A 26,429-nucleotide genomic window follows, 5' to 3' on the forward strand; every position below is an offset into this window, starting at 1 on the left:
CCGGGAGTTAAATATGATTTCATGGTGATGGTGAAAATGGAAATGGAGATAATGCCCATCTTTGTGGTGAAACGTCCCGGTGTGACTGAATTCTTGGATAGACTTGGTGAAAATTACAAAGTGGCGGTTTTCACAGCCGGTCTAGAAGATTATGCTTCACAGGTTTTGGATAAGATAGACAAGAACCATGTGATCTCACAGAGGCTATATCGAGACTCATGCACGGAAGTGAACGGGAAATATGCAAAGGACTTATCTTTGGTAGTGGGGGAAGACCTCAGAAGTGCTTTGATTGTTGATGACAATCCATCTTCGTACTCATTGCAACCAGAGAATGGAGTGCCGATAAAGGCTTTTGTGGATGACCTACAAGATCAAGAACTGCTGAAACTTGTGGAGTTCTTCGAATGCTGTGACTCATATGAGGATATGAGGGATGCAGTCAAGGATTTGGTGGCGAACTAGCTGGTTTAATGTGCATATATTGTATCTCTTTTTTTCTGTTTTTCCTTTTCTTGTTCGTTTTACGGGGGATAGGGGAATGATGATATAGGTAATCAGTTTTTGCGTTGAAAAGAGATGTTTCCTTCTTCAATGTTGCACCTACATATATTTGCGTTGAAAAGGGATTTTAACTAGAAACAAAAAGAAAAAGACACTCTTGTACTAGCAAATATTTGTGAATAAAAAAGTGGTTTAGTTATAGTAAGAAACTTCCCAACTGCCTTATGATATGATATTGTCACGTAATGATATGCAAAACAACTTCTCCGGAAAGAGAAACTATTGCAAATAACAAGGGTTTTGTTCCTGAGTAAAAGCATTTCTTCAGCCTTTACAAGATTTATTAATGGAACAGTACTTACGATGGTAGATGCCTTTAAGTAGATCTTTACTCACTATTTCCTTAGCTGCTTGGAGCTTCCATGGCCAATTGGCCATAGGCCCATAGTGAGCAGCCTGCTCCTAACTTCCAAAATGGCAATGATGCAAACAACGGTTAAAAACCGCCAAGTACATGTTGAAAAGGTTTGGTATTGCCATGTATGGCAGATTTGGTAAAATTCTATATGAAAACAATTTTCATAATTTAATATAATTTGTACTATTTAACCTGCTATCAAAGCAAAATTCTCAACCGCTCTTTTTTACTATACAATCTTTTCTATACCAGATCCAAAAGCCAAGATTTTTATATATCCATGGTTCTATCTTTCGTACTCTTGACTTGACCATATCTGTTTGGTCTGACTTTTAGTGTCTATTTCTAACAAACAAAAACTTTTCCACACTATAAGTCTCCAAATTCAATGGACGAGATCCATCAGCCAAGATTTTGGTTCACCACTATCCTTAATCTTTTTTTTTTTTTTTTTAATTCAAAAGTATTTTCATCTTTTCTATATATAAAATAAAATCCAAAAGTGGTATTTCCAAAAAAAAGAATTTCAAATTAGCATTTCCCATAACTTTTGTTTAGAAAATGATATTTCTAATGAAATTCCCCGTATTCATATATTTGAGATTGTTTGAGTGGAATATGATTACATATTCGATATGTATTGAGAACAAATAAAACACTTATAGGCATTGCCACAACTATTGTTTAGGAAACAATATATGATATTTTTCCACGGAATTTATTTTTTTTTTCCTGTTTTTCGAGTACTATAATATTTGTAGTTGAAGAGTGTAAATGAGAATTGGTAAAGGAGATTTATTTATTTATTTTTGTGTGTCACAATATCTCTGTTTATGTTAATAAGCTGAATAGCCTGAATAGAGAAACTAAGGAATAGGAGAAAGCTGTAGTAAACTATGGAATACGAGAGAGCTGTGGGCACCTCCAACTGGTCCAATACATTTTTAGGAAAATATTTGCGGTTGAACTCCTCGACGAAGTTAACCCAAGATATCTTTCTCTACGATTTTCTAGCGGCCACTGATCTCCACCACATATGAACATCACCAACTAGGTTGTGGACCTATATGTCCACCCAGAACTCCTGAGGACATTTGAGAGACTGGAAATTACGCTCCACTCCCGTCCTCCATGCATCTGAAATAGTAGGGTCTGAACCACCCACAAAATGCTCAATACCAATGTTGCACATCTCTCTCAGCATACTAACATAGCGAGAATGAACTCCCTCATCTGCAGCCACCGGCTGCTGCCCTACCACCGTCACTGGCGGTACTACCTGAGCCGGACCCACTCCGGATATCCGCTCCAACAGCTGTGTCAACAAGCCCGCCAGGGCAACACCTCCTCCAGGAACTTCCACACCCGGAACCCTAGCATCACCGGCCACTCAAAGACCAACACCGCCCCCACCGGCCACACTCATGGATCCTTCATGAAGGCTCTGCGACTCGCCAACACCCTCCGTTGTCACACTCTGGTCCACAGTATCACTAACTGTTGGGCCTCTGCCCCTACCACGACCACGTCCGCGTCCACGACCACGTCCGCGTCCACGACCACGTCCACGTCCACGACCACATCCGCGTCCACGACCACGTCCGCGTCCACGACCACGTCTGCGTCCACGACCAACAACAACATCACCTCTAAATATCTGCACTACCATGAACAGAAGGCTAAACAAACAATTATATGGAACACAAAAATATAAATTCACCGTGGAATCACACGTAGGCTCGAAGAGAATGTTCTAGGACTCCATGCCACACAAAATTGACTAACTCACATAATCAATGAAAACATGCAAATCCCAAACATCTACAACACAAAGCCTAGTGAACTCAAACCTAGAACTGTAAGGGCTCTAATACCAAACTGAAACGATCCGACCCGTTTTTTTTAAATAAGAAATAATAAATAATAAACTAAACTAGTGGTCTCATACCCACTAGCCACCTAACCTCAAACACACAATAGCGGATAACATAACCAATACCATTAAACCAATAAATCTAATAACCAATATTAATTCATAATAATTAAACCAATAATCCAAACAACATAAAACATAGAACCAGCAACCTCGCAATGTTCTATTGACCCAACTCTAGCAACCTAACAGAAGCAAGACAACAACTAATCGAGCCACTAGAACATCCTCCTCTTCATTGCCTTGATTCTACGATCACACTTTGCCTTTACCTTCACCACAAACACAAATTGAGATGCATGAGTATTTAATAAACACTCATTGAGGCAATCCTCCCATCTACTGGGCTATACACACAAGAAATTGAGATACTCTAACCAGCAAACAACAATCAACAAACAAACCAGGAAATGCATCGACCGACACCAACAGGGGTTGCACCGACCGACACAAACACTGCATCGACCGACGCATACTCGACATTGCAAGAAATCCCTAATTGCATCGACTGACACCTCCACAAGGCATCGACCGATGCTCCTAGGTCGAAACGCGTCGTCCTCGCAATGCATCGACTGACACACAAAGTGCATCGATCGACGCACTTGTCGAGCATCGTTTTTCCCCAAAGCTTCTTGCCGGATCTCCGTTCCTACACCAACAAAATTCTATCCCAAGCCACAAGAAAGCTTCACAAAGCCCCAAATAACGTTCTAACAAGCCAAACAACACATAAACAAGCAGATCAGAGAAATATCAAGCTTAGATAACTCATGGTCATGCACTCACCTTTGCCAAGAAGATTTTGAACCTCAAACAAGCAAAACAACACTCTTAGGAAGCTCCTACAACGATCTCAGCTTCAGATCTCTACAGGAACAGCCTCAGATCTCCAGAATCTCACCAAAAACTCAAGAACAGTTTTCTCCCTTCTCTTTTCTCTAAAACGGCTTAAGTTGCGACTCCCCACGACCAGAACTCGCTAATCTCGACTTAAGGGTTTCCTAACCCCAAAACGCAGCATTTAACTTAAGCCAAACCGCACAAAACCACAAAACCGACCTTGCATCGACCGATGTATCCTTAAACCAGGATTCCGGTTCGCGGATGTTACAATAACCAAACACAATTAAAATATTTTAAACATCCATATATATAATGTTCTAAAAATTAATATAGATATTTAGAAGATTTATTTTAGATTAAAAAAAAATATTCTTCTATCATCTCTTTTTGATTTTAAAATATAAATGTATTGAATCATCATATAATACCTTTAGTTAATAAAAATGTATTTTTCTGCATATATTGTGATTTAGAATTTTTAAAACAAACATATATTAATCAATTAATATAAAAAGTGTGTGTTCAACATACATATATAGTAAATTTACCGTATATCATAAATTATAAAATGTTAAGAAGTTTATAATGTATAACTGATATATCTAAAAGTAATAAAAAGTTCAAAATTATGAATATTTAAATATATTAAATTTTCAAAATAGCACAAATGAGTTATATTACATGACGGGTTATATATGACATGACATAATTGAATTAATAATACTAAAAAATAAAATATCATTAATATGATACTTCAATACAGGTTAAATCCACATTTTACTATTTTAACAACAACAATACCAAATATGTCGAATCAAACTAATTTAATTAAGATTGTAGTAAACAAAATTTGTTGTGCGGTATACCGGAGATTTTATATTTATATATTAAATCACTAAAATTAAGAAAAGAGTACATTAACAAAATTAGTATTAAAATAGTACATTAAAAAAAAAACTTATTCCGTGATATACCGTGGGTCATAGTCTAGTATACAATATAGACACAAGATATTAGTTGTACCAAAGTTCCACATAGTTCTATTTTGGCTGTTTTTCGTTTTAAGCAGTACTTACCCTTAAATTTTGTTTTTTTAGATGTACAACTGATTTAAGTCTATTAACTATATTTCATAGTTATGCAACTTTTTCAATTTTAGTTGGTTATTATTTACAATTTGTTATTTTGCAATATCTTTCTTACTACCATTGTAATATTTTTTCTAATTAACGTTTACGAAGTTAATAAGTATGTTGAGTACTTTTGGTTCTTTTCTATGATTTTAGTTGTGAATTGCCTTTTGATTTGGGATTTGAGACAGCTTACACTTGGGTGTATACTCGGTAAAGCTTGTTGATTACGTTACCTTGCTATTATGTTGTTCCTTGCTGACTATGTTACCTTGCTATTACGTTGTTTCTTGCTGACTACGTTACCTTGCTACCGTAGAATGTCTGAACAACTTACACATCGTAATGCTGAATGAATGTCAAAGTACTGTTTTGACATTTTGCCTTTTATGCATTCTTTTATTCTATATGTCAAACTAGTTCTTGGTAATCAAAATGCACTCATTTTAGTCTATACCACTTTGTGTAATTCAGTTGAGTAATTTGTCTCTTGTTTATGTAACTCATATGATCGATCATATCATAGCATATAATAAGACTTTATAATATAAATATAATGGGATGGTTCAATTATTAAGATTCTATTGGGATCAGGCGAAGGTTGGAGGGGAGAAGGAGAAGATCCATGATTGTTATAACCACGATTGTTCACCTCGAGATAACGGATCAAGGCCCAGATACAAACAATCGAAATGGGCCGAGGCCATGATTCGGATCAGCCCACTAAGCCCGATAGGAAGGCCGGAGCAGAGAAAAGCATCCTTCGAATCAGTTCGCAGCTCAGACTCGATCAAAGATTCCCGCAATTAAACGAATTAATTGAGACGCGAGGTTTATGCAGAAAATTGATTTGACATTGATTGTAATAGGGTGATATAAATAGGAGAGAAGGGAGATTGTAAAGGGGATCGAAAAACTTTCTCTTAAGCAAGAATACTTATTCTATTTCACAACACTTTGTCTCTAGATTCAGTTTGGAATTATAACGGTGGTAGGTTCCTCCGTTCGGAAACACTTCGGAAGGAGAATTTAGTTTCAGTTCTCACAATGATCAGCCAATACGATGCTCTTTTTGTTTGCTATGATGGATCAGCCAGCATTGACCAACGTGCTAAATGTAAAAGACAGACAGAACCGTGAGCCTCTGAGAAGAAGAAGAAGATGGAGAGGAGCTCTCTTTCTTGAACCGTCTTTTCATCATCAGCACGAGCAATGAGGTTCTTTAGATATATGCTTCCTTAATTGGGTTCTGCAAATTAGACATCCGTAGATCCTCTGAGAGGAAAAAAATATATATAGTAAACCTACATAACAAAGTACAGTTGTTGTAACGACTGAGAAAGTAATGAGAGGCTATATCATCTTTCTGTGAACTAACTGAGCTGAAGTCAATCTAAGAATGAATCACCATGTGAAGTTGCGTTCGAAACAATCAAGATCACTAGAACATATCATATTAAAAGGCTGCATATCAGACACAAATCCTAGTTGATTCCACTAAGGGTTTGATCGTGTCATTGCGGTGTTTACATTTCTAAACATTATATTTACATCTAAAACGATAAGCTAACATTTTTTGTTTCAGTTTTGGAAACAATCGCGGCCAGAGTCTTCTCTATCGCATACAAAGATGAGATATATAGTAAAATACTTGATATATTCAGCTACTTCCACAATTATAAGCAAACCAGCGACTTCTTGATTAGAAATCAACTTCTCTAACAATGTTCCAAGATTACGAAGTATATCAGTGATTGCAAATTCATCCGATCTTGTTAGCAAAAAACATTACAAACAATAAAGAAGCAACTTCCAGTAGATATGAAGGATCAAGATCCAGTACAATTAAAATACAGGAAAGAAACAATAAAGAAGCAACCTTTATAATAGATATGAAGATGAAGATCCAGTAGTACAATTCAAAACGGAACAAGCAATTCAACACAAGTAACTCTCTTTCATATCCGCTAAAACTCAGCAAGAACTACTACAACAACCTATTTTAGATCAAACCTGTTAAAAAAATTATAATTCACAGAGGAAGACTTGACTTGGAAGTCGCAAGGATTCAGCTTTACTGAAGCACAAGTCGTCGAGAGCTTCACTACGACACCACCTGCATCTAGGGAAAGCCGAGCACTGAGATCTAGATCGCATCTCGCAGCATTTGGGTTTCCTATTAGCCTTTCCCTGCAGCTTCGGATTTGTACGATTCTCTAATAGCTCTCGATCTAAGACATGAACTTCAGATTCGGAAGAAGAAAGCGATGGGCAGAGTATAAGGAGGTAGAAGATGATTAGTATGAGAAAGAGTGACGGGAAGCTTGAGCTAGATTTTGCCATTGATTGACACAACAACAGGGGAAACAAAAAAAAGTATTTTTGGAAAGTTGTCTTTTTTAATTTGTTTCTCTGTTATAAACTCGGCGAAAAGGGGGAGACCCTGTCGAGATCTTTCTTCCTCGTGTCGGCCTACAAATCTACACACGTGTGCGAATATATTCACGCGTGTGTGCGCGCAAGTTAGCGTTTATACACCATTAACAAAGGCAGTCACTTTTGTGAAGCAACTGTTTTTTTACTTTATTAAGCTTCCCAACTTTTAGTAGTAGAGAACTCTGTTTGTTGCATTGGGGAGCTTACATTTGGTTTCTTCAAGAAAATTTCCCAAATTGGTCTATGTGAACATTTAGGTTTCATACAATTAGGTTTTGATTCTTATTCTTATTAATCTATGTTATGTGAAATGTGATAGATTCGAGGCAATGGCGCACCTATATGGGAAATGGATGGGTCAACTGACCTGGTTAAATTATTGAAATAGGTATTTTTGCTTATAAATTATCGAAGTTTCTGCAGCCAAGTTGGTTTTCCCCTCTAAGTGTGACACCCCAAACCTGAGTTCGATTCCCCAATACCACACTAAAAAATTGTTTTTTTTTTCATTTCAACTGTTTAAAAAAAATTATTGACTCCCCTAAAAAAAGTTCCTGGGTCCGCCACTGAATTTCGAGGTGTTTGTTACTTTGTTTTAATATCTTAGCAAGTTTAGCTTCATGCATACGCAGTTTGTGGCAAAACAAACTCTAATAAGTTTTCATGTATTCATGCTACTAATTTTTAGATACATCATCTTGTTGCAATAAAGACATAACTTGTCTAAAAAGGGAATAAAAAGACAAGACATGTGAACACTACTACTAAACTCACAGATCTGCTTAAATTTCTTTAGTCTGCCTCTGCCTATTAAAAACCAAGAAAGAGGTCCCTTTTATTTACTGTTCCAACAACTTTTCACCAGGATTATTACTCTCCCATGCAAAAAAAAACACAAATAATGACATTGGATTCGATATATTTCCCCCTTTCCCGTCGTAATAATACTTTATATAAATACACACCTAAACTCAGATCTCTGTTTGTATCTCAACCATTGACTACGAGATTTGACTTGGTTGAGTCTCAGATGAAAAAAAGCTTATCTTATTACTACACTTGCTTACATTACATCTCTCAAGTAGTGTCACTACCTCCCAAGATTCTAAAAATAAACCGTCACCCACAAATCTCGCCTTTAAGACACCATTAAAAGCCCCAAGATTCAGCTTACTTACTCCATCCAAAATCAAGAAACTTCAAGAACTTGGATCCAGAGGAACAAAAATGGCGGGATTCACCATGAGCTTGAACTTGATTCTACTAGTAGCAATGGTAGCTACAAACATCCTCTCACTCTACCATCTCTCCTCCACCACTAACTTCTTCCAATCCACCGTCAAATCCACACAATCCTCTGTTCCCACTGTCCCCGACCACCTCCTCCGTCAGCTCCACACTATCCGCGCCGCCATTAACCACCTCACTACTCACCAACCAGACAAATCAACCTCACGCTCCTCCTCCTCCTCCTCCTCTTCCTCCTCATCCGCACCTAAAGAGCTTCTCATCTACTCAAAGCTCTCACCTATAGCTTCTTCTTGCCATAACTACCCTGACCTTCTCCACGAGTACATGAACTACACTCCTTTCTCTCTCTGTCCTTCCGACACCGATCTCGTNTCGTCGAGAAACTCATCCTCCGCGGCTGCCACCCGCTTCCTCGCCGCCGCTGCTTCTCGCGAACGCCGCGAACCCCGTCAGATTCGAAGCCTGAATCTAATGTCATCTGGTCTTACTACTCTTGCAAGAGCTTCGATTGCTTGGTTACTAAATTCCCAAATCTAGGGTTCGATCTCTCCTTGGAGAAATCCAAATCTCAGTTCTCCGTTTACAAATCCGAGCTCGATTTACCGATCTCGCAGCTTCTCCAGATCGCTAAATCAGCCAATTCAGTTCTCCGCCTCGGGATCGATGTCGGTGGTGGGACTGGCTCTTTCGCCGCGGCGATGAAGGCTCGTAACGTCACGGTTCTGACGACGACGATGAACTTCAACGCGCCGTATAGTGAAGCGGTGGCGATGAGAGGGCTTGTGCCGCTTCATGTGCCGCTTCAGCAGAGGCTCCCTGTGTTTGATGGTGTTGTGGATTTGGTTAGGTGTGGGAGAGCGGTTAACCGGTGGATTCCGGTTACGGTTATGGAGTTTTTCTTCTTTGATTTGGATCGGATACTTCGTGGTGGTGGTTATCTTTGGTTGGATCGGTTCTTTAGTAAAAAAATTGATCTTGAAAACGTTTATGCGCCTATGATTGGGAAATTGGGTTATAAGAAGGTGAAATGGGCGGTGGCGAATAAAGCTGATTCGAAACATGGTGAAGTGTTCTTGACGGCTCTGCTTCAGAAACCTGTTGCAAGATGATGAATCCTTTTTTTTTTTGTTGAGGTATAAATTGTGAATTTGGAAGTTGGTTCAATCCTCAAGTTTGCTCTGTTTTGATCAAATGATCCAACTTTGGAGAATTGCCTAATCAACCATATATGTAGTTTGAATTCACTGTAGATGTGTGCTTTTTTTGTTGCTTTGAATAGTGCAACTTATGTTGGACTTTGTAGAACTTTGCTTTTTTAGGTAAGAGATGCAAAAATGTAGAAGTAAGAACATCAGAGAAATTGTAGTTAGTTCAAATCGTGATAAGTTGTGAAGCTAGTTCTTAGAGACCGGTGTTGTATTAGTGATGATGATAAGTAAAACTGCTCTTTAGTCATTTACTCTTGTTTTAAGAAACATTTAGTCACAGGAAAACTCAGATACTGTGTCTTTGTTTGGTCTTTAAGAGCTCCTGGTTGTTTTTGGTGTTAAGTTATTCGCCTGATCGGAACTTGTGGGTTGTTTTTGTAGGGCACTTTCCTCGAGTATCAGAATGTGTATGTTTGTAGCAAACAGCTTACTGTTGTTGAAGATTTAATAGAGACAAGATTCTTGGATGATTTCAGTTCAGACATGAAAGCTTTTTTTCCAGCTGTAAGCTCAGAAGCAGCGATGTTATTTCTTCTGCGGAACAAGAAGTAGAGGGGGTGTTTGTAACCAAGATTTGATATTGTTGTTAGAGAGAAACATGGTGGTATACATAAATTATGGAATCTTCTGCTTGTTTCTACCATAGCTAATATGAATTTATATTATTCCTTAGATGGTATTTTTTTTGTGGAAGGCAGATTGCAAAATTGTTTAAAGAAGTTTCAGTTTCAGGGTTAAGTTCAAAATTTGGCAAGTTAATTTATGATGTTTTGCTAAGAACGTATATATTTCTTCTCCTTTAGTATAATCCATCTATCTCCATACTGTGGTCATGCCCACAAGACCTGGCTCGATGCTTGACGCAAATCCGAACATCAACCTGAGTTCGAGCCTGACTTGCTTTTATAAAACTTCGTTTTGCTTTGCCTGCATGCAAAAGATCTTAGAGCTAGCAAATTGCTCAATGAAAGAGATCTATGAACAAGATTCATGCCCTATATCTCGTTGCACTCAAACACCACTTAATAAAGAACTTATGGCGGATCCAGAAGGAAAATTTACATGGGGCACAACTGAACATTTACTTTAACAAAGTTTTTTTACAAGGACAAAACATAAAAAATGATAAAAAAAAATATGTAGATGAGAGGCATTAAACCCTTCTCATTTGACATAATCTATAGCACTTTTTACCAAATGAGCTAAAATATGTTATACATAATAAATCAAACTGAAGAATTAATATGAATGAGTGTGGGGCACGTGCCCCACCTCCATTACACCTAGATCCGCCCCTGCTTATCACATCCCCATATTATTAGTGATCGGTGTAGATGAGGACTATATATAAATTGCATACGCGTCAGTGTAACATCTTTACCGACATAAACACACACTCCTTTAAAATTTGGGGTAAAATATAACAAATAAAAGTTTGGTGTCAAATGCATTAATAAGTAGAAAATAGGAGGATTAAACTATAAAATTGAGTAAAGATGTATGTGATCATATGTTATGTGGTCGCGTCTCAGAAAGGTTAGCGACGGTGTGTTAACTTGTGAAGTTTGTAAATCGTTCTCTTCTCTCTGGACATAGTCGTGTTTCTGAGTTTCCCCCAAACAACTACAGATTTGTAAGAATCAAAAGATCAGCTTCGGCAATCGAGAGAAGGAACAATTCTAGAATATGGTGAGTTTTACGCTTTACCGATTTTGATTCCACTCCCAATTTTGTTTCTTCCCTTTCAATTTTTCTACGCAATCATACAAAATTTCTAGGGTTATCACTTCAATTCAAAAAAAAACAAAATCGTAGTTTTGGAGAGTTTTTTTTTTACAAACAATTGTGATTATGATGATCGTTAGCGTATAGACATCTCTGATCTCACCTGTGTTTGGTGTCTCAATTTTGATTATTCTGTATTAGTTTTAAGTTAAAGGTCTAAAATTTAAGCTAGAAATGGTTTGTTAAATGGTGATCATAGGATGAAAGAGATCGAGAAACTCGTGGTTCTCATGGTGATTCTGATGTTGATCAAAGTATAAAAGATACTAGAGAAGAAGATTCTGGTTTATGTGATGGCTTTGTTGAAGAGAGCAAAACACTGGAACCAGCAGAACAACAACAAAAGCGTGGTAAATATTTTTTCTACGACACGCCGCTATCTGAGGAAACAGGGGTTTGGATACCTGTTTCAGTCCCGCCCATGTTAGAACCTGATCACGAGGAGTGGTCAAGAGGTCTTAGTTTCAATGGTGGTTACTTCCCCGAGGGAGATATGGGATGGAACCAGATATTTGATGAAGACAAGGAGTTAACTATGTGGGATGTCATAGTGGATATGTTGATTGCAGCTCGTGGTAAAGCGAGTGCTCTTAGTTCTGGTAACCTTGAGAGATGTGGCATTAATTTTTTGTCGGGTCATCTTCTTGAACAAGCTTGGCAAGAGATGGCTCATACTCTCACTGAGGCTAACTTTGGTAATGCGAGAGAGATTCTGGAGACTGAGCCACCTAAATGGTTACCGGATAGCGCTGCTTCTGCTTGTATGTTATGTAGTGTGAGGTTTCATCCGATTATGTGTTCTCGTCATCATTGTCGATATTGTGGTGGAATATTCTGTAGGGACTGTTCTAAAGGAAGAAGCTTGGTTCCTGCAAAGTTTCGTGTTTCAGATCCTCAAAGGGTTTGTGATGTGTGTTTTGTGAGGTTGGAGTCTGTCCAGCCTTATTTGATGGACCAAGTTAGTCCTGCTGCTCAGTTGCCAACGCATGACTTGACAGATCTTAGTACGTTGAGGTCTTGGGTGAATTTTCCTTGGGGACAATCTATGGAGTATGAGATTTATAAGGCGACTAACACTATTCGGGGTTATATAACCAAGGTGAGATTTTGTGGGTTCTGAGCTCACTCTTAACCTTTTTAGTTTGTGAACATTCTTAGATGTCAACTATGTCACTGTGTTAATGGCTGACTAGTGTGTCTTTGACTTGAAAATTTCTCATCAGGTTGGTTCTTCGAGAACTGAGAGGTCCATCCCAGATGCTATTTTAAGACAAGCAAAAGGTCTTGCAGTAATCACTGTTGCCAGAGTTGGAGTTATGGTTACATATAAAATTGGGACTGGACTTGTGGTTGCTCGTAGAGATGATGGCTCCTGGTCTCCACCCTCCGCCATCTCTTCATTTGGTTTGGGATGGGGTGCTCAGGTAACATAGCTCTTTTTTAGTAATCCGTAGATATTGCAAACACTGCTTGGTTTATATTCTCATCATTCACCTGTAGGCAGGAGGAGAGTTCATAGACTTTATTATCGTTCTGAGAACTCGTGAAGCCATCCAAACGTTTGGGAGTAACACCCATCTTGTTGTTGGAGCTGGTTTAAGTGCTGCAGTTGGTGTTACTGGACGAGCAGTTGAAGCAGATATCCGAGCAGGTAGCGGTGGATATGCTGCTTGCTATACCTACAGCTGCAGCAAAGGTAACCATATGGATATGATTCATGTGTCTCTAGCCAAAAGTGTTTAGTAGGTTAATTTTTGGTTAATGGTTTTAGACTTCTTCCCTTTCATGTCTAAAACGAGATTTCATTGGACACTCTAAATCTGCAACCATTCTATTATTCCTATTAAAAAATCGTTTTTGAAACTAAGCCTCGTAAGTCATAACCAGTCCTATGATATTTTGGTTGCATAAACCTTACTTAACCGCCATTAAAATGAACAGGTGCATTTGTTGGCTGCTCGCTTGAAGGGAGCATCTTCACGACACGTACAAGTGAGAACTCACGGTTCTATGGGAGCCAATCCTTATCTGCGCCTGACATCCTCCTTGGCTCTTTGCCAAGACCACCAGCTGCTGCTTCTCTCTACCGTGCGCTTGGCGATCTGTATCAGAAGATGGGGAGGTGATTTTAACACAGTTGAAGGGAATTTGTAATTCTGACTTTAATGATGGGAAAGTTCTTGACCTGGAAAATTTCTTGTTGGTGTGCAGTGAAACTGTTCCGTCTCCGGCAATTCCTCCGTTGTCTGAAGACTAAACTTGTTGAGTTGGCTTCATCTCTTTGGAAGAATGACAACAATCTTGTATATAGATTCATGCAATTCTTGAATGTACATAGTTTATGGAGGTTTGGATAGTTTGTGGTTGTAAATAATCATACATTATGATATATCTGAAATTATAAATTGTTCTGGAATAAAAGTTACTTGTTTCAAACTTAAAGCCACTGCCTTAGAGTTTTGAGATTTCAAGGCCAGAAACAGGTTTACAAGAACCATAGACCCAGAAGAAACATTAATTTCTCAATCTCTCTGTCATTTCGTTAGTATCTTACATAGATCGAACGCTTGTGTGAGCTTCACAAAGTTTTAAGGCCAACACATCCCAGTAAAGAGCTGAAGGTGCTTATTCGTATCAAACTCTGAACTAGTCTTTAACGATGTTACTTTAGCTTGAAGAATATATCTCAATTCCATTTCATTTGGCAACTTTCTTCTTCCTCAGAAGATCTTCCACTTGGAGCTCGTTGATCTTAGCAGCAAGAATGAAGTCGTTTTCCGTCAAACCACCTGTTGCAAGAGAATCCGATATCACTTAGTCTGCATTTGCAACTTATAATGTTCACAAAAGAAAATAGTTGGTGATGAAGGGCTTCTTAAGGTTCAGGCAATTGATAAGATTCATATCTTCATATCAGCACCAGAGACCATGATTCTCACCTATAGCATGTGTCCATATCTCGATTTTCACATTATTCCAGCCGACCAGATGCAAATCTGGGTGATGACCTGCATCATACCGATCCATGCATAAGACAAAACAGTAACAGATCTTCCTTGAGCTATCTTATTTTAATCGTATTCAGAAGGGATCACAGAACACGTGTGATGTATTATTGCTGATGATTTATTTACCTTCTGATTCAGCGACATCAGCTACACGTTTGAAGAAATCTAGCCCCTTTGTAAAACTTTTCACTGTCCATGACCGATGCAGCTTTAATGTATCATTGTCATTGGCCAAATCCCATCCAGCAACCTGTGTAAAAGGGATAATTGAGGAGGGGTGCATACTATAGATCTCACCTGCCATAACAAGAAGTACAAACGTATTACCTTTTGAAGTAGGTCTAGGGCACTTTGTTCGGTCATGGGGCGCAGATCCTTCGCATTGCACGGCACACACTTTTTGGCTAATAAATCTACAACAAAAATATAAAACAGAGCGAAAAGAATACCATATTAATAACCAAGTTACATGGTTTAGGAGTTTTTGGCTACACATATGCTGAAGAATATAAATATCAAATCCATCTTTTAACCAAATTGGGTGAAGAAGTTGTTTATGAGAGCAGCAACAAGGAAATCATAGCAATATTTCAAAAATTCAGAAACGACATGACAAAAAAAGTTGGAATTTACTGCAAGTCACCAGAAAACTACTTAAGCTAGTAGGAGGGATATGAGAATGATGATACTGATACATGAATTGATCAGTGTACCACATTAGAAGAGTGACACTTGTTTGAAACTTATACTTCCTTAATCATCATCATCATCTTGCCTCTAATTCACCACGGACTTATCTAAAGTAGAGATGGGAAGAGGCTAAGGGGTCCTTAATAGAAGTTGTTCTAATATTACAGAGGTGAGTTGACATCAGTTGCTGGTTTTACATTATAGAAAAAGCTTAGGATGCCTAGAATAGGTTCTCTATACGAGGACCTAAGTTCGCCATATACGATACAGAACTCAATCAACTGGATGTCCATAGACATCAAACCTCTACAAACACAAGCACTACCATCAATGAAGCATGTAAGTCATGTCACGATTAAGGCAAAACAAGCAAAATCTTGGTTTAAATATCAAGTTGTAAAGCAGCGGAATAACTAATTTTTACCTTCTAGGGAGCAAAATGTTCTAGCTCCAGAAGCAGAACCAACACCATCTTGTGACATCTTACTTGTCCAATGAACAAAGCTGCAAAGAAAATTGCAATTTATCTTTACAAGCCAGTAACTGTGTAAATCGCATAGAAGCTTTTCCTCTATAGAACATCCAAATTCACCAACAGTAATGAACTGTGGTTCAGTTTACATATGGTCAAAACTCAGGGTTCTTGTACTAAGTATTAAACAAATCAGTGAATTTGATTTCAACATCTTAAGATTCAAACGGACAACAAGAACAACAATCTTAAAGATGAACACATACATATCAAAACCCAGATTATAATCACAACCCAAGTATCAAAATCCGTCCTTTGCCTACTATTCCTAACCAAAACCAAAAAAAAGATTGTCAAATCATTACCGTTTGTGACGTCCGTACAGATTATGCAATACTGATGTAGCAGCTGGAACCTGAAAGTATCACCAAAAACAAAAATTGAGAGGTTTAACACAAGCAAATCATGACATAAATGCACATATATACAGAAACGAAGAAAGACAGATGCTTTGAGGGTTAACCTGTGTTCTAGAGATTGAGAAAAGTTTAGGCAGCAAAAGCCGACTCATTGGTGCCGCAAGCAGTTGCGAAAACGGAACAGAGACTTGTGAGAACTTTTGTGAAAGTGAGAGGGTTAAATGTTACAATTCATAAGTTTACGGTTAAATTTGTAAGAATCCAAAACATATGGTGCTAATAATGTGAAAACATTGACGCGCGTCTGTATTAAAGCCGCTATTTGCTTTTAAAGTATTCCTAATTAGGGTGTACGTAGAATTATCATATCTGCTCTATTGTGATATGAGGCAAACATTTGCTACGGAAGATGCTCAACAATGTTTCTCCAAGCGTAACATACGACAATCTGAAATCTTGGAGGTTCGCAATTGGTTCATGATGCCAATAGATACTGCACAGCCAACAACCGCGACAGAGAGAGGGACTCCGACAACCCCAAATACCAACGGTGAAGGTACGGTGGGCCATACGCCACCGGAGCCAACATGAATACAGCATTTTGGAACTGCCGGGGCTTGAAAAAGGTCCCTGGTAGTTCGACGCCTCAAGGGAATTAAGGCTACTTATTCCCCGGACGTACTCTTTCTGATCGAGACTAAGAATCCCGATGATGTCATTCGGGATGCTGCTGTGGAGTTGGGTTATGATTATGTCAAGTGTGTGTACCCGTTGGGTATAGGGGGTGGTCTAGCTTTACTTTGGAATAAGTCTGTTTCAGTTTGTTTCTATGATGTAGATGAAAGAATCATCGACTGCAAGATCAATAATAAAGAAGTTTCTTTATTGTTTCTCTTGTGTTTATGGTCATCCCATTCGTAAATTAAGACATATCCTATGGGAACGATTGCAAAGGATTTCAATGCATAGAAACGATCCATGGTTGATGTGTGGTGATTTCAATGAAATACTTCATCCGAATGAGAAACGTGGTGGTCCTCCTCGTGAAAATTGGAGTTTGGTTGATTTTAGGAATATGGTTCAAGCTTGCAAAGTATCAGATCTTCCTTTCCAAGGGAATAATATGACCTGGGTTGGTAAAAGGCGAACACACACGGTTCAATGTTGGCTAGATAGGGCTATGGCTAATGATCAATGTAAAGCAACTTATCCTGCCTCTGAAGTTGTCTATCTTGAGATGATAGAATCAGATCATCGCCCCAGCCGTTATCAAAATCAGACGCACTACTGATACTGGATTTAAGCCTTTCCAGTTCGATACAAGGCTCTGTAAAGTCCCAGAATTAGAACATCTCGTTGAACAAAGCTGGAACACAGAAGAGTCTTCTAGTATGAAACCTTTACGAGAGAATTAGAACCTGCAGAAGGGATATATCCGCTTGGAAACGGGCCAATAATACTAACTCTGCTAAGCGAATAAAAGAGCTGATACAGGAGATAGATACTGCTCATACAGATACGTCAATACCTCTACATCATATCCACAACCTACGACGATCACTGATCAATGCATACAGAGAGGAAGAAACTTATTGGCACCTCAAGAGCAGAAACTTATGGTTAAATCAAGGCGACCGTAACACAAGATTCTTTCATGCTTCAACAAAAAACAGAGTGGCCAGGAACCAGATTACTTCAATTCAGGATTCAAATGGAACTTTGATCTATGGTAATAAGGATATAGCCTCCGAAGCAATCAACTATTTTGGTGATATATTTTCTACTACACGTCAAACTAGTACATCTACTATTATTCGTAATATCCATAGCGTAGTAACTCCTGAAATGAATGAAGGACTTATGGCTGAAGTCTCAGACGCAGAGATCAAAACTGCTTTGTTCTCTATTGGTCCAACGCGAGCTCCCGGCCCTGATGGATTTAACGCAGCCTTTTACCAACACTTTTGGACGATCGTAGGACCAGCCATTGCTACGGAAGTCCGACATTTTTTCAAAACTGGTATAATGCAGAATGAGTGGAACCACACTAATTTGTGCCTTATTCCAAAGATAACAGAGCCTAAGGCTATGAAAGACCTCCGACCCATCAGCCTCTGCAACGTTACATATAAGATCATCTCGAAAATCTTGACCAAACGTCTCAAAAGTGTTCTACCCAATGTTGTTTCTGAAAGTCAAGCTGCTTTCATCCCAGGACGTTATATTACTGACAATGTGTTGATTGCTCATGAAGTGCTTCATTCTCTACGAGTTCGTAAGCGATGTGCAACATCCTACATGGCGGTCAAAACAGATATTAGCAAAGCCTATGACCGCATTGAATGGAGCTTTCTGGAAGAGGTGTTGATACATAAAGGATTTCATACAACCTGGATCAAATGGATAATGTCTTGTGTTCGATCAGTCTCTTTCTCTGTTATAATAAATGGAAGCCCATATGGCTCTTTTCGACCAACACGCGGCATACGTCAAGGTAATCCACTATCCCCTGCCCTCTATATCTTATGTGTTGATGTGTTAAGTTCTCTGATATCTGAAGCCACAAGAGAAGGGAGAATCCAGGGTATTCAAATAAGTAACGGAGGACCTAGGGTCTCACATCTCTTCTTCGCTGATGATTCCTTATTCTTCGTGAAAGCGGACCACCGTAACAGCTCAACTCTTCTTAAGATCTTTAAAGAATATGAGGACGCTTCTGGACAGATGATCAATCTTGAAAAGTCGTCAATCACCTTTGGAAACAGAGTCTATCACCATAACCAAGGAAGAATTAAGCAGACACTATTGATACCAAATAGTGGAGGTGGCGGTAAATATTTAGGATTACCGGAACAGTTTGAAGGAAAAAAAAGGAGATGCTACAGTATCTTCACACCCAAGTTCTGAAGAAGACTGATGGATGGCAGAATAAGTTCCTCTCCCCTGCAGGCAAGGAAATACTTATCAAAGCAGTGGCATATGCTATGCCAGTATATTCGATGAACTGTTTTCAGTTACCAATGGAATTATGTTCAGAGTTAGACAGTCTAATAGCTAACTTTTGGTGGGGCTCCACAAAAAACAAAAGAAAACTCTCATGGATAGCATGGAAAAAATTGATCACATCGAAGCAAGAGGGTGGCCTAGGATTTCGGGCCTTCCACTCCTTTAACCAAGCACTTCTAGCTAATCAGGTATGGAAAATCATTAATAGACCAGAGAGCCTAGTATACCGCCTTCTCAAAGCCAGATATTTTAGAGATAGCAATATATTTAACGCTTCAAAGGGACACAAACCTTCATACGGTTGGAACTCACTACGTTTTGGAAGGGATCTCCTAGCTACGGGTATCCAGTTTACTATTGGGAATGGACAAAAATCAAGAATGGGAATTGATCCATGGTTGCCAACAGTACCCCCGAGAGCCCCGATACTAATCAATGACACTGATCCAGAATTATGTGTTGGTGTATTGATTAATGCTTCGTCTAAACAATGGATGATAATATGCTCTCTATATATATATTGATCCAAGCGATCATCATCTCATTCATAAGATATATCTACCATCCAAAAAGATTGATGATGAGTATCTATGGAGCTGCACGACGGATGGCCATTACACTGTGAAATCTGGCTATTGGAAAGCCCTTGACCTCGCCAAAACTGATGATACACCAAAGGCACCCCTGGCTACAAGACCATATATTGCTAAAAGCATTTGGAATCTAGACATTGCTCCTAAACTTAAGCACTTTCTTTGGCGTATTGCTTCTGGAGCAATTGGTGTTGCGGAGAACCTTAGACGAAGAAACATAATGATAAACCCATATTGTTCAAGCTGTTGTTATGAGGAAGAGACAAGCGAACATATCCTCTTCTCATGTCCTAACATCGCACCATTGTGGAGATCTACTGGTATACCTACTCCTATCTTAAGGGACTCAAATGTCTCACTTGAGGAAAAACTACGATACTTGTTCCACCTTCACCAGGATACACGTATCCCCAAACTTGATCGGTATACCCCATTTTGGCTGATGTGGCATATATGGAAAAGCAGGAACTCAATGGTTTTCAACAAGAAACAGATTGATCAGAATGATACAAAAACACAAGCTTTCACAGATACAAAAGAATGGTTGAACAATACAGAGAAGCTGGAACAATATCAGGGGAACCAACAGGTACCTTCACGACATGGAAAATGGAAACCACCAGATCAAAGATGGGTGAAATGCAACTTCGACGCTTCCCATCATGAAGGTAACAGGGACTCGGGACTGGGATGAATTCTCCGAAACTCTGCAGGTGAATTTCTTGAAGCAAGAATGGGAAAATTTAAAGGTCGAGTCACAGTAGAAGAAGCGGAATGCACAGCTCTTCTGTGGGCACTACAATCATCATGGACGTTAGGCTATAGAAGAGTTGAGTTTGAAGGTGACAATATCAACATTATCATAATCATCAACACGAAGGCATCCACACGTTTACGACACTATATGAATACGATAACACATTGGTGCTCAAGATTTGATAATATCCAATTCTCTTTCCAACGACGACAACACAACTCTTGTGCTGATATTTTAGCCAAATCTGCGATCACTAGTTACCAACCATATGTTTTGTATCACATTTGCCCATACTTTTTATACTCTGCTGTAAACATAGATTTTAACTGTGGTCCTTAATAAAGTCATTGGAAGGGGAAAAAAAAAAAAAGATTAAAAACAAAACAAAACAAAACAAAAAAGTATTCCTTAGTGTGGTTGCGAACTCTGAAGTGTTTGGGGTTTGGAATCTACAGAAAAGAGATACAAACTGCTTCTATGGTGAGAAAACTTTTATGATCTTCATCACGTATCTCAATCATCTTCATCTTTGGATTATGAATTTATGATTCATTCTGTTGAACTTGCTATTTCTTATTATAAATTCTGGGTTTCTGCCAAAACCCTACTAGATGTTACTTTCGATTGACACCACATCCTTACGATTTTTTTTTTTTTTATAATAATAATATTCGTTCTTAACCGTATAGTTTCTGAATTGATACTATTCCGTACAATTAATTCTGTCTCTTGCATGTATGTAAATTTTTCTAGTATTTGTTGATTTGCAGTTTTTGGTCTTCTTGTTATATTTGCTGCTTTTGATTACATACAATTATCTGTCTTGATGCTGATGTGAATGATGATGATGATATTCACTGTCTTATTTCTTGATACATGCAGTAAAAAAAGCTGGTTGATATACTATTTAATTGACCATGGGTGAGAATGGGGAGAATCATTCAGTTTCTAAAGAGAGTAATTCCAAGAAGGCTGACAGTAAAAATCATTCCGGCATTGCCAAGAGTGATCTTTGGACTGATGGGATTATCTGCGCCTTTGAATTTATCCGAGGCCCAAAAAAGCATGTTGATTCGAAACATGTTGACAAAACTAGCTTGAAGCAAGAAGATGGACTAACCAGACATACTTCCCCTGGTCATCATAACCCGTTTGTTGATTCGTCTCCAGTCGATATTTCAAGGTCAAGGTCGGTACCTTCTTTGGATTTGAATCCAACCGGACAAGTTGAGAGATACGAGGGGAGTCATTGGGTACCTATTGGTTGGACTAGAATCTCTGAACTTGTTCAAATGGTTCAAGTCAATGCGGAGTGGCCTAACTTGGAGTTAATGGATGAAGAAGAGGATGTACCTGTTACTGATTTAGCTGCTCCGTATTGGGAACGACCAGGTGGCCCGACATGGTGGTGTCACATGGCTGCTGGACATTCTTTCGTCGAGGGATGGCTTAAATGTGCTACATGGTTGCATCCTGCAATTAGTCTCGCATTGAGGGATGAAAGTAAGCTCATAAGTGAACGCATGAGACACCTTCTATATGAGGTATATATGTCCCTTGTTCCCTATCCAAATACAATGCAAGTTGAGTGTCTAAATTCCACATGGATCATAGTGGTTTTAGATAGGATAAAAGATGTGTGATGGTCTATTAATATAGTAAAGTTTTTCATTTAGTGTTACGTGAGATGAATTATTACAGTTTAATCATGTTTAGTTTTTTTTTTTTCTTGGATGTTTTGTCTAATTTCCATTCTGGTTTATTTTCTTAGGTTCCAGTGAGGGTTGCTGGGGGTTTATTGTTTGAGCTGTTAGGACAATCAGTCGGTGATCCAGTAATCAGTGAGGATGATGTACCCGTTGTTTTCCGTTCTTGGCAAGCGAAGAACTTTTTGGTATCTGTGATGCACATTAAAGGAAATGTATCAAACACTAATGTCCTCGGCATCACTGAAGTAGAGGTTCGTTCAAAAAGTGTCCAAATATTATAATTGTTTAAGCTTACATTACATAGGCCTGCATTATGGATACTGACATGCGTTTTTTCTTTTCTTTTACATGATAGGAGTTGCTTTATGCAGGAGGCTATAATGTACCAAGGACAGTTCATGAAGTTATAGCGCACTTGGCTTGCCGTCTTTCTCGATGGGATGATAGGTGACGAGAATTTTCTGGTTTATCTTTAGTGAACACTTGTCTAGTTTTGCTGACCAAACAAGGGACTTGTGTTCTATAATATGTTCTTTTCTGGAGAGTATCTAACAAGATCTTTTTCTTGTCCATTGATTGGTGATAGATTATTCCGTAAATCTATATTTGGTGCAGCCGATGAAATCGAATTGAAGTTTATGAACAGGTTCTTACATATACCGATATACGTATATATCCATTTTTGTGGGATGATAAACAATACATGTTTTAGTAACAAATGCTATCTTTTCTTGTTATTAGGAGAAACCATGAGGATTTGAATCTTTTCAGTATCATTCTCAACCAAGAGATCAGAAAATTATCCAGACAGGTCATCTTCTCTTCAGTGTAGCTTAACTCAATACAAAATTAAATGGAAAATTATTGGTCTTGAGTTGGAAAGGCCTTCGTTGATGTTATAATTGAGACTTAATGTTTACATGTGGGACAAACTGAACTATAGTCATGAACATAAAGTCTTTGTTTTCTCATGGCAGGTCATCCGAGTGAAGTGGTCACTACACGCAAGAGAGGAGATTATCTTTGAGCTTCTTCAGCATCTGAGGGGAAACATACCTCGACATTTGTTAGAGGGTTTGAGAAAGAACACGAGAGAAATGCTGGAGGAACAAGAAGCCGTCCGTGGACGTCTCTTCACAATTCAGGACGTAATGCAAAGCAGTGTTCGCGCTTGGTTACAGGTTCTTCCTACGACGAACAAAATTATCATCGTATTATTACTCATAGATCTAGCATAATAGAACCTTTTGCTGAAACCGCAATTTGCACTTTCAGGACAAAAGCCTACGAGTAAGCCACAACTTAGCTGTTTTTGGAGGATGTGGGCTTGTGCTTACTATAATTGTAGGACTCTTTGGAATCAACGTTGATGGTATTCCTGGGGCACAGAACACGCCTTATGCGTTTCTTTTGTTCACTATCCTTATGGTTCTTCTTGGAGTTGTTTTGATTGTGATTGGTCTGGTATACTTGGGGCTTAAACCGCCAATCACAGAAGAACAAGTGGAAGTTAGAAAGTTGGAGCTACAAGATGTCGTCAAAATATTTCAACATGAAGCAGAGACTCATGCCCAACTCAGGAGAAACAACCTCTCTCCAACGGCTGGAGATATGTTTGATGCTGATTATATTCTCATCCAGTAAACAAAACTGAGAATCAGTTTTTGTATTGATAGTACTGTACTCTTAAATGATACATGTCAGTTGTCAGTCACCTTGTTGCATAAAAGACACGTAAAATTGTCTGAATCACTGAGATAACAAAGCTCATAAGACGAGGTCTCTGTTAAATTTTCTATGTGCCATCAACTTTTTCGCCACGATTTTGACCATATGTTCATGTACTCAATATGACGTGAGCCATATACAAAGCAGAGGCCGAACTTGCTGTTAGGTTTGCTCTACAAAGTTTCCAAGCAAACCAAAGGGCTTCTCACATGTGTGGTTGCCTAATATCACAAACTAATGTTGTGTGCTTTGAGACAAAAGATGACTGCTGCTGATTGTAATGTTCCATGATTCTAGACCCATCATATGGAGTAAATAATTCAGTCCCCGCATGATGTTTATAGCAGGCATAAAGACTTAGATGACAAGCAAGATACATTTTTATTTTGATCACCATTATTCTTAAACCCAAAAACAAACCAAAATGCGGACTGAGTTTGGAAAATTTATGTTTTATGGCATCAGGAACATTATTATAACTCAGAGAGAGAGAACAAAATACTAGTTGTTCACAATGGCTGTCTTTATAAACTCCATAACTGTTGTAGCTAGCTGACTTAGATGTTCGTTATAACAATGATCAGCTCCTTCCACAATCTCCAGCTTGTGGTTGGGTATGATCTTCTCAAACGCCTTGGCATCTTCCAGAGGTATTACCTCGTCAGCCGATCCATGAACCGTCAAGACCCTGCCATCATTACAATCAATCATGGTTTGTTTATATCCCAGTTAAAAGAAGAACTCAGCGAACCTCACTTGCATTCTTTGTCAATCTTGTGGCAAACTTCATGCATATTAGTGTTTAACCTTTCCATTAAGCTCTCCTTGGTAACACGATAGTCGATAACCTTTATATTACGCCATTCTGTAACAAAAGACCAGCGCATCGATACAGACAGTACTAGATTACTGATCTGAGACAGTACAGTAAAAGTAATGAGCCATTACAGTACCTTCCCTAGCATCAATGTATCCTTGTTGCTCAATTCTTTCCAAATAATTTTCCCCAAGACGCCTTACTAAGTCTTTCTTCAGATCAGAATATCCAGTGAGATTGATTACATTGCGGATATCGTGATACTTGGAGGCATAAACAAGGACTACATTACCACCTATGCAATGTCAACATAAGTTATAAAGTTTCTTGCAATGTCAAGTTCACCCCTTCGGCAGAAAAATCAAAAACAGCCCTAGTTACCTTTACTGTGGCCAAGAATGATAGGAACCACACGGTTCATGTTAGTGAAGTATTGGATAACAGAACGTAGATCATCAGCTTCATAGTTGTAGTTACCAAAATAGAAACTGCCTTCACTCTCTCTGCAACAATAGAAGCACCAGAAACCCCTCAAGATCAAAACTAACTATGCAAAACAAATGATAAAGTAAGCAAGCAAGAGAAAACATACCCATTCCCAGAGAAATCAAAACGGAAAGCGCTGATCCCTTCTTTTTCTATAGCAGCAGCAACATATTTGATGATTGGGTCATTCTGCATAGTTTCATAANATCTGAGGGGAAACATACCTCGACATTTGTTAGAGGGTTTGAGAAAGAACACGAGAGAAATGCTGGAGGAACAAGAAGCCGTCCGTGGACGTCTCTTCACAATTCAGGACGTAATGCAAAGCAGTGTTCGCGCTTGGTTACAGGTTCTTCCTACGACGAACAAAATTATCATCGTATTATTACTCATAGATCTAGCATAATAGAACCTTTTGCTGAAACCGCAATTTGCACTTTCAGGACAAAAGCCTACGAGTAAGCCACAACTTAGCTGTTTTTGGAGGATGTGGGCTTGTGCTTACTATAATTGTAGGACTCTTTGGAATCAACGTTGATGGTATTCCTGGGGCACAGAACACGCCTTATGCGTTTCTTTTGTTCACTATCCTTATGGTTCTTCTTGGAGTTGTTTTGATTGTGATTGGTCTGGTATACTTGGGGCTTAAACCGCCAATCACAGAAGAACAAGTGGAAGTTAGAAAGTTGGAGCTACAAGATGTCGTCAAAATATTTCAACATGAAGCAGAGACTCATGCCCAACTCAGGAGAAACAACCTCTCTCCAACGGCTGGAGATATGTTTGATGCTGATTATATTCTCATCCAGTAAACAAAACTGAGAATCAGTTTTTGTATTGATAGTACTGTACTCTTAAATGATACATGTCAGTTGTCAGTCACCTTGTTGCATAAAAGACACGTAAAATTGTCTGAATCACTGAGATAACAAAGCTCATAAGACGAGGTCTCTGTTAAATTTTCTATGTGCCATCAACTTTTTCGCCACGATTTTGACCATATGTTCATGTACTCAATATGACGTGAGCCATATACAAAGCAGAGGCCGAACTTGCTGTTAGGTTTGCTCTACAAAGTTTCCAAGCAAACCAAAGGGCTTCTCACATGTGTGGTTGCCTAATATCACAAACTAATGTTGTGTGCTTTGAGACAAAAGATGACTGCTGCTGATTGTAATGTTCCATGATTCTAGACCCATCATATGGAGTAAATAATTCAGTCCCCGCATGATG

General features: G+C 38.7%; 6 protein-coding genes and 1 pseudogene across 8 annotated transcripts in view; 5 read left to right on the forward strand and 2 right to left on the reverse strand.

Moving 5' to 3' along the window:
* The window catches only part of LOC104741565 (probable C-terminal domain small phosphatase), a 1,048-nt gene extending 548 nt beyond the window's left edge, over positions 1-500 (forward strand). The window contains exon 2 of the mRNA XM_010462451.2: positions 163-500. Within this exon, the coding sequence (XP_010460753.1) occupies positions 163-465 (303 nt within the window). The 3' untranslated portion in view covers positions 466-500. The remainder of the gene's footprint in view (positions 1-162) is intronic.
* LOC104741566 lies at positions 8,201-10,398 on the forward strand (annotated as a pseudogene).
* Positions 11,236-13,953, forward strand: LOC104741568. The gene is made up of 6 exons (XM_010462453.2): positions 11,236-11,415; positions 11,711-12,610; positions 12,735-12,935; positions 13,012-13,207; positions 13,453-13,633; positions 13,723-13,953. Exons 1-6 carry the CDS (start codon positions 11,413-11,415, stop codon positions 13,766-13,768), a joined length of 1,527 nt encoding a protein of 508 aa, XP_010460755.1. The 5' UTR covers positions 11,236-11,412; the 3' UTR covers positions 13,769-13,953.
* LOC104741567 (putative pterin-4-alpha-carbinolamine dehydratase) lies at positions 13,891-16,322 on the reverse strand. Its single transcript, XM_010462452.1, has 7 exons — positions 16,205-16,322; positions 16,047-16,096; positions 15,634-15,713; positions 14,847-14,932; positions 14,646-14,769; positions 14,451-14,519; positions 13,891-14,300 (listed from the first exon to the last, which is right to left on the reverse strand). Exons 1-7 carry the CDS (start codon positions 16,250-16,252, stop codon positions 14,209-14,211), a joined length of 549 nt encoding a protein of 182 aa, XP_010460754.1. The 5' UTR covers positions 16,253-16,322; the 3' UTR covers positions 13,891-14,208.
* On the forward strand, positions 17,946-20,393 carry LOC104743622. The gene is made up of 4 exons (XM_010464679.1): positions 17,946-18,594; positions 18,661-18,930; positions 19,137-19,294; positions 19,680-20,393. The coding sequence occupies exons 1-4, from the start codon at positions 17,946-17,948 to the stop codon at positions 20,391-20,393; spliced, it is 1,791 nt and encodes a 596-aa protein (XP_010462981.1).
* LOC104741570 lies at positions 20,841-26,160 on the forward strand. Of its 3 annotated transcripts, none has more exons than XM_019235770.1 (9): positions 20,841-20,936; positions 21,339-22,000; positions 22,228-22,416; positions 22,521-22,612; positions 22,752-22,811; positions 22,907-22,976; positions 23,143-23,217; positions 25,417-25,545; positions 25,640-26,160. In XM_019235770.1, exons 2-9 carry the CDS (start codon positions 21,374-21,376, stop codon positions 26,006-26,008), a joined length of 1,611 nt encoding a protein of 536 aa, XP_019091315.1. In that variant the 5' UTR covers positions 20,841-20,936; positions 21,339-21,373; the 3' UTR covers positions 26,009-26,160. The 3 variants fall into 3 exon arrangements, with proteins under 3 accessions (XP_019091315.1, XP_019091316.1, XP_010460757.1); XM_019235771.1 differs by having other exon boundaries at positions 23,143-23,210; positions 25,410-25,545; XM_010462455.2 differs by lacking the exons at positions 25,417-25,545; positions 25,640-26,160 and adding an exon at positions 23,441-23,961 and having other exon boundaries at positions 23,143-23,346.
* On the reverse strand, positions 24,330-25,392 carry LOC104741569. Its single transcript, XM_010462454.2, has 5 exons — positions 25,303-25,392; positions 25,092-25,213; positions 24,847-25,005; positions 24,650-24,758; positions 24,330-24,581 (listed from the first exon to the last, which is right to left on the reverse strand). Exons 1-5 carry the CDS (start codon positions 25,389-25,391, stop codon positions 24,395-24,397), a joined length of 666 nt encoding a protein of 221 aa, XP_010460756.1. The 5' UTR covers position 25,392; the 3' UTR covers positions 24,330-24,394.

The sequence above is a fragment of the Camelina sativa genome, chromosome 14 (genome assembly GCF_000633955.1).
Source record: "Camelina sativa cultivar DH55 chromosome 14, Cs, whole genome shotgun sequence".
Taxonomy (NCBI): domain Eukaryota; kingdom Viridiplantae; phylum Streptophyta; class Magnoliopsida; order Brassicales; family Brassicaceae; genus Camelina; species Camelina sativa.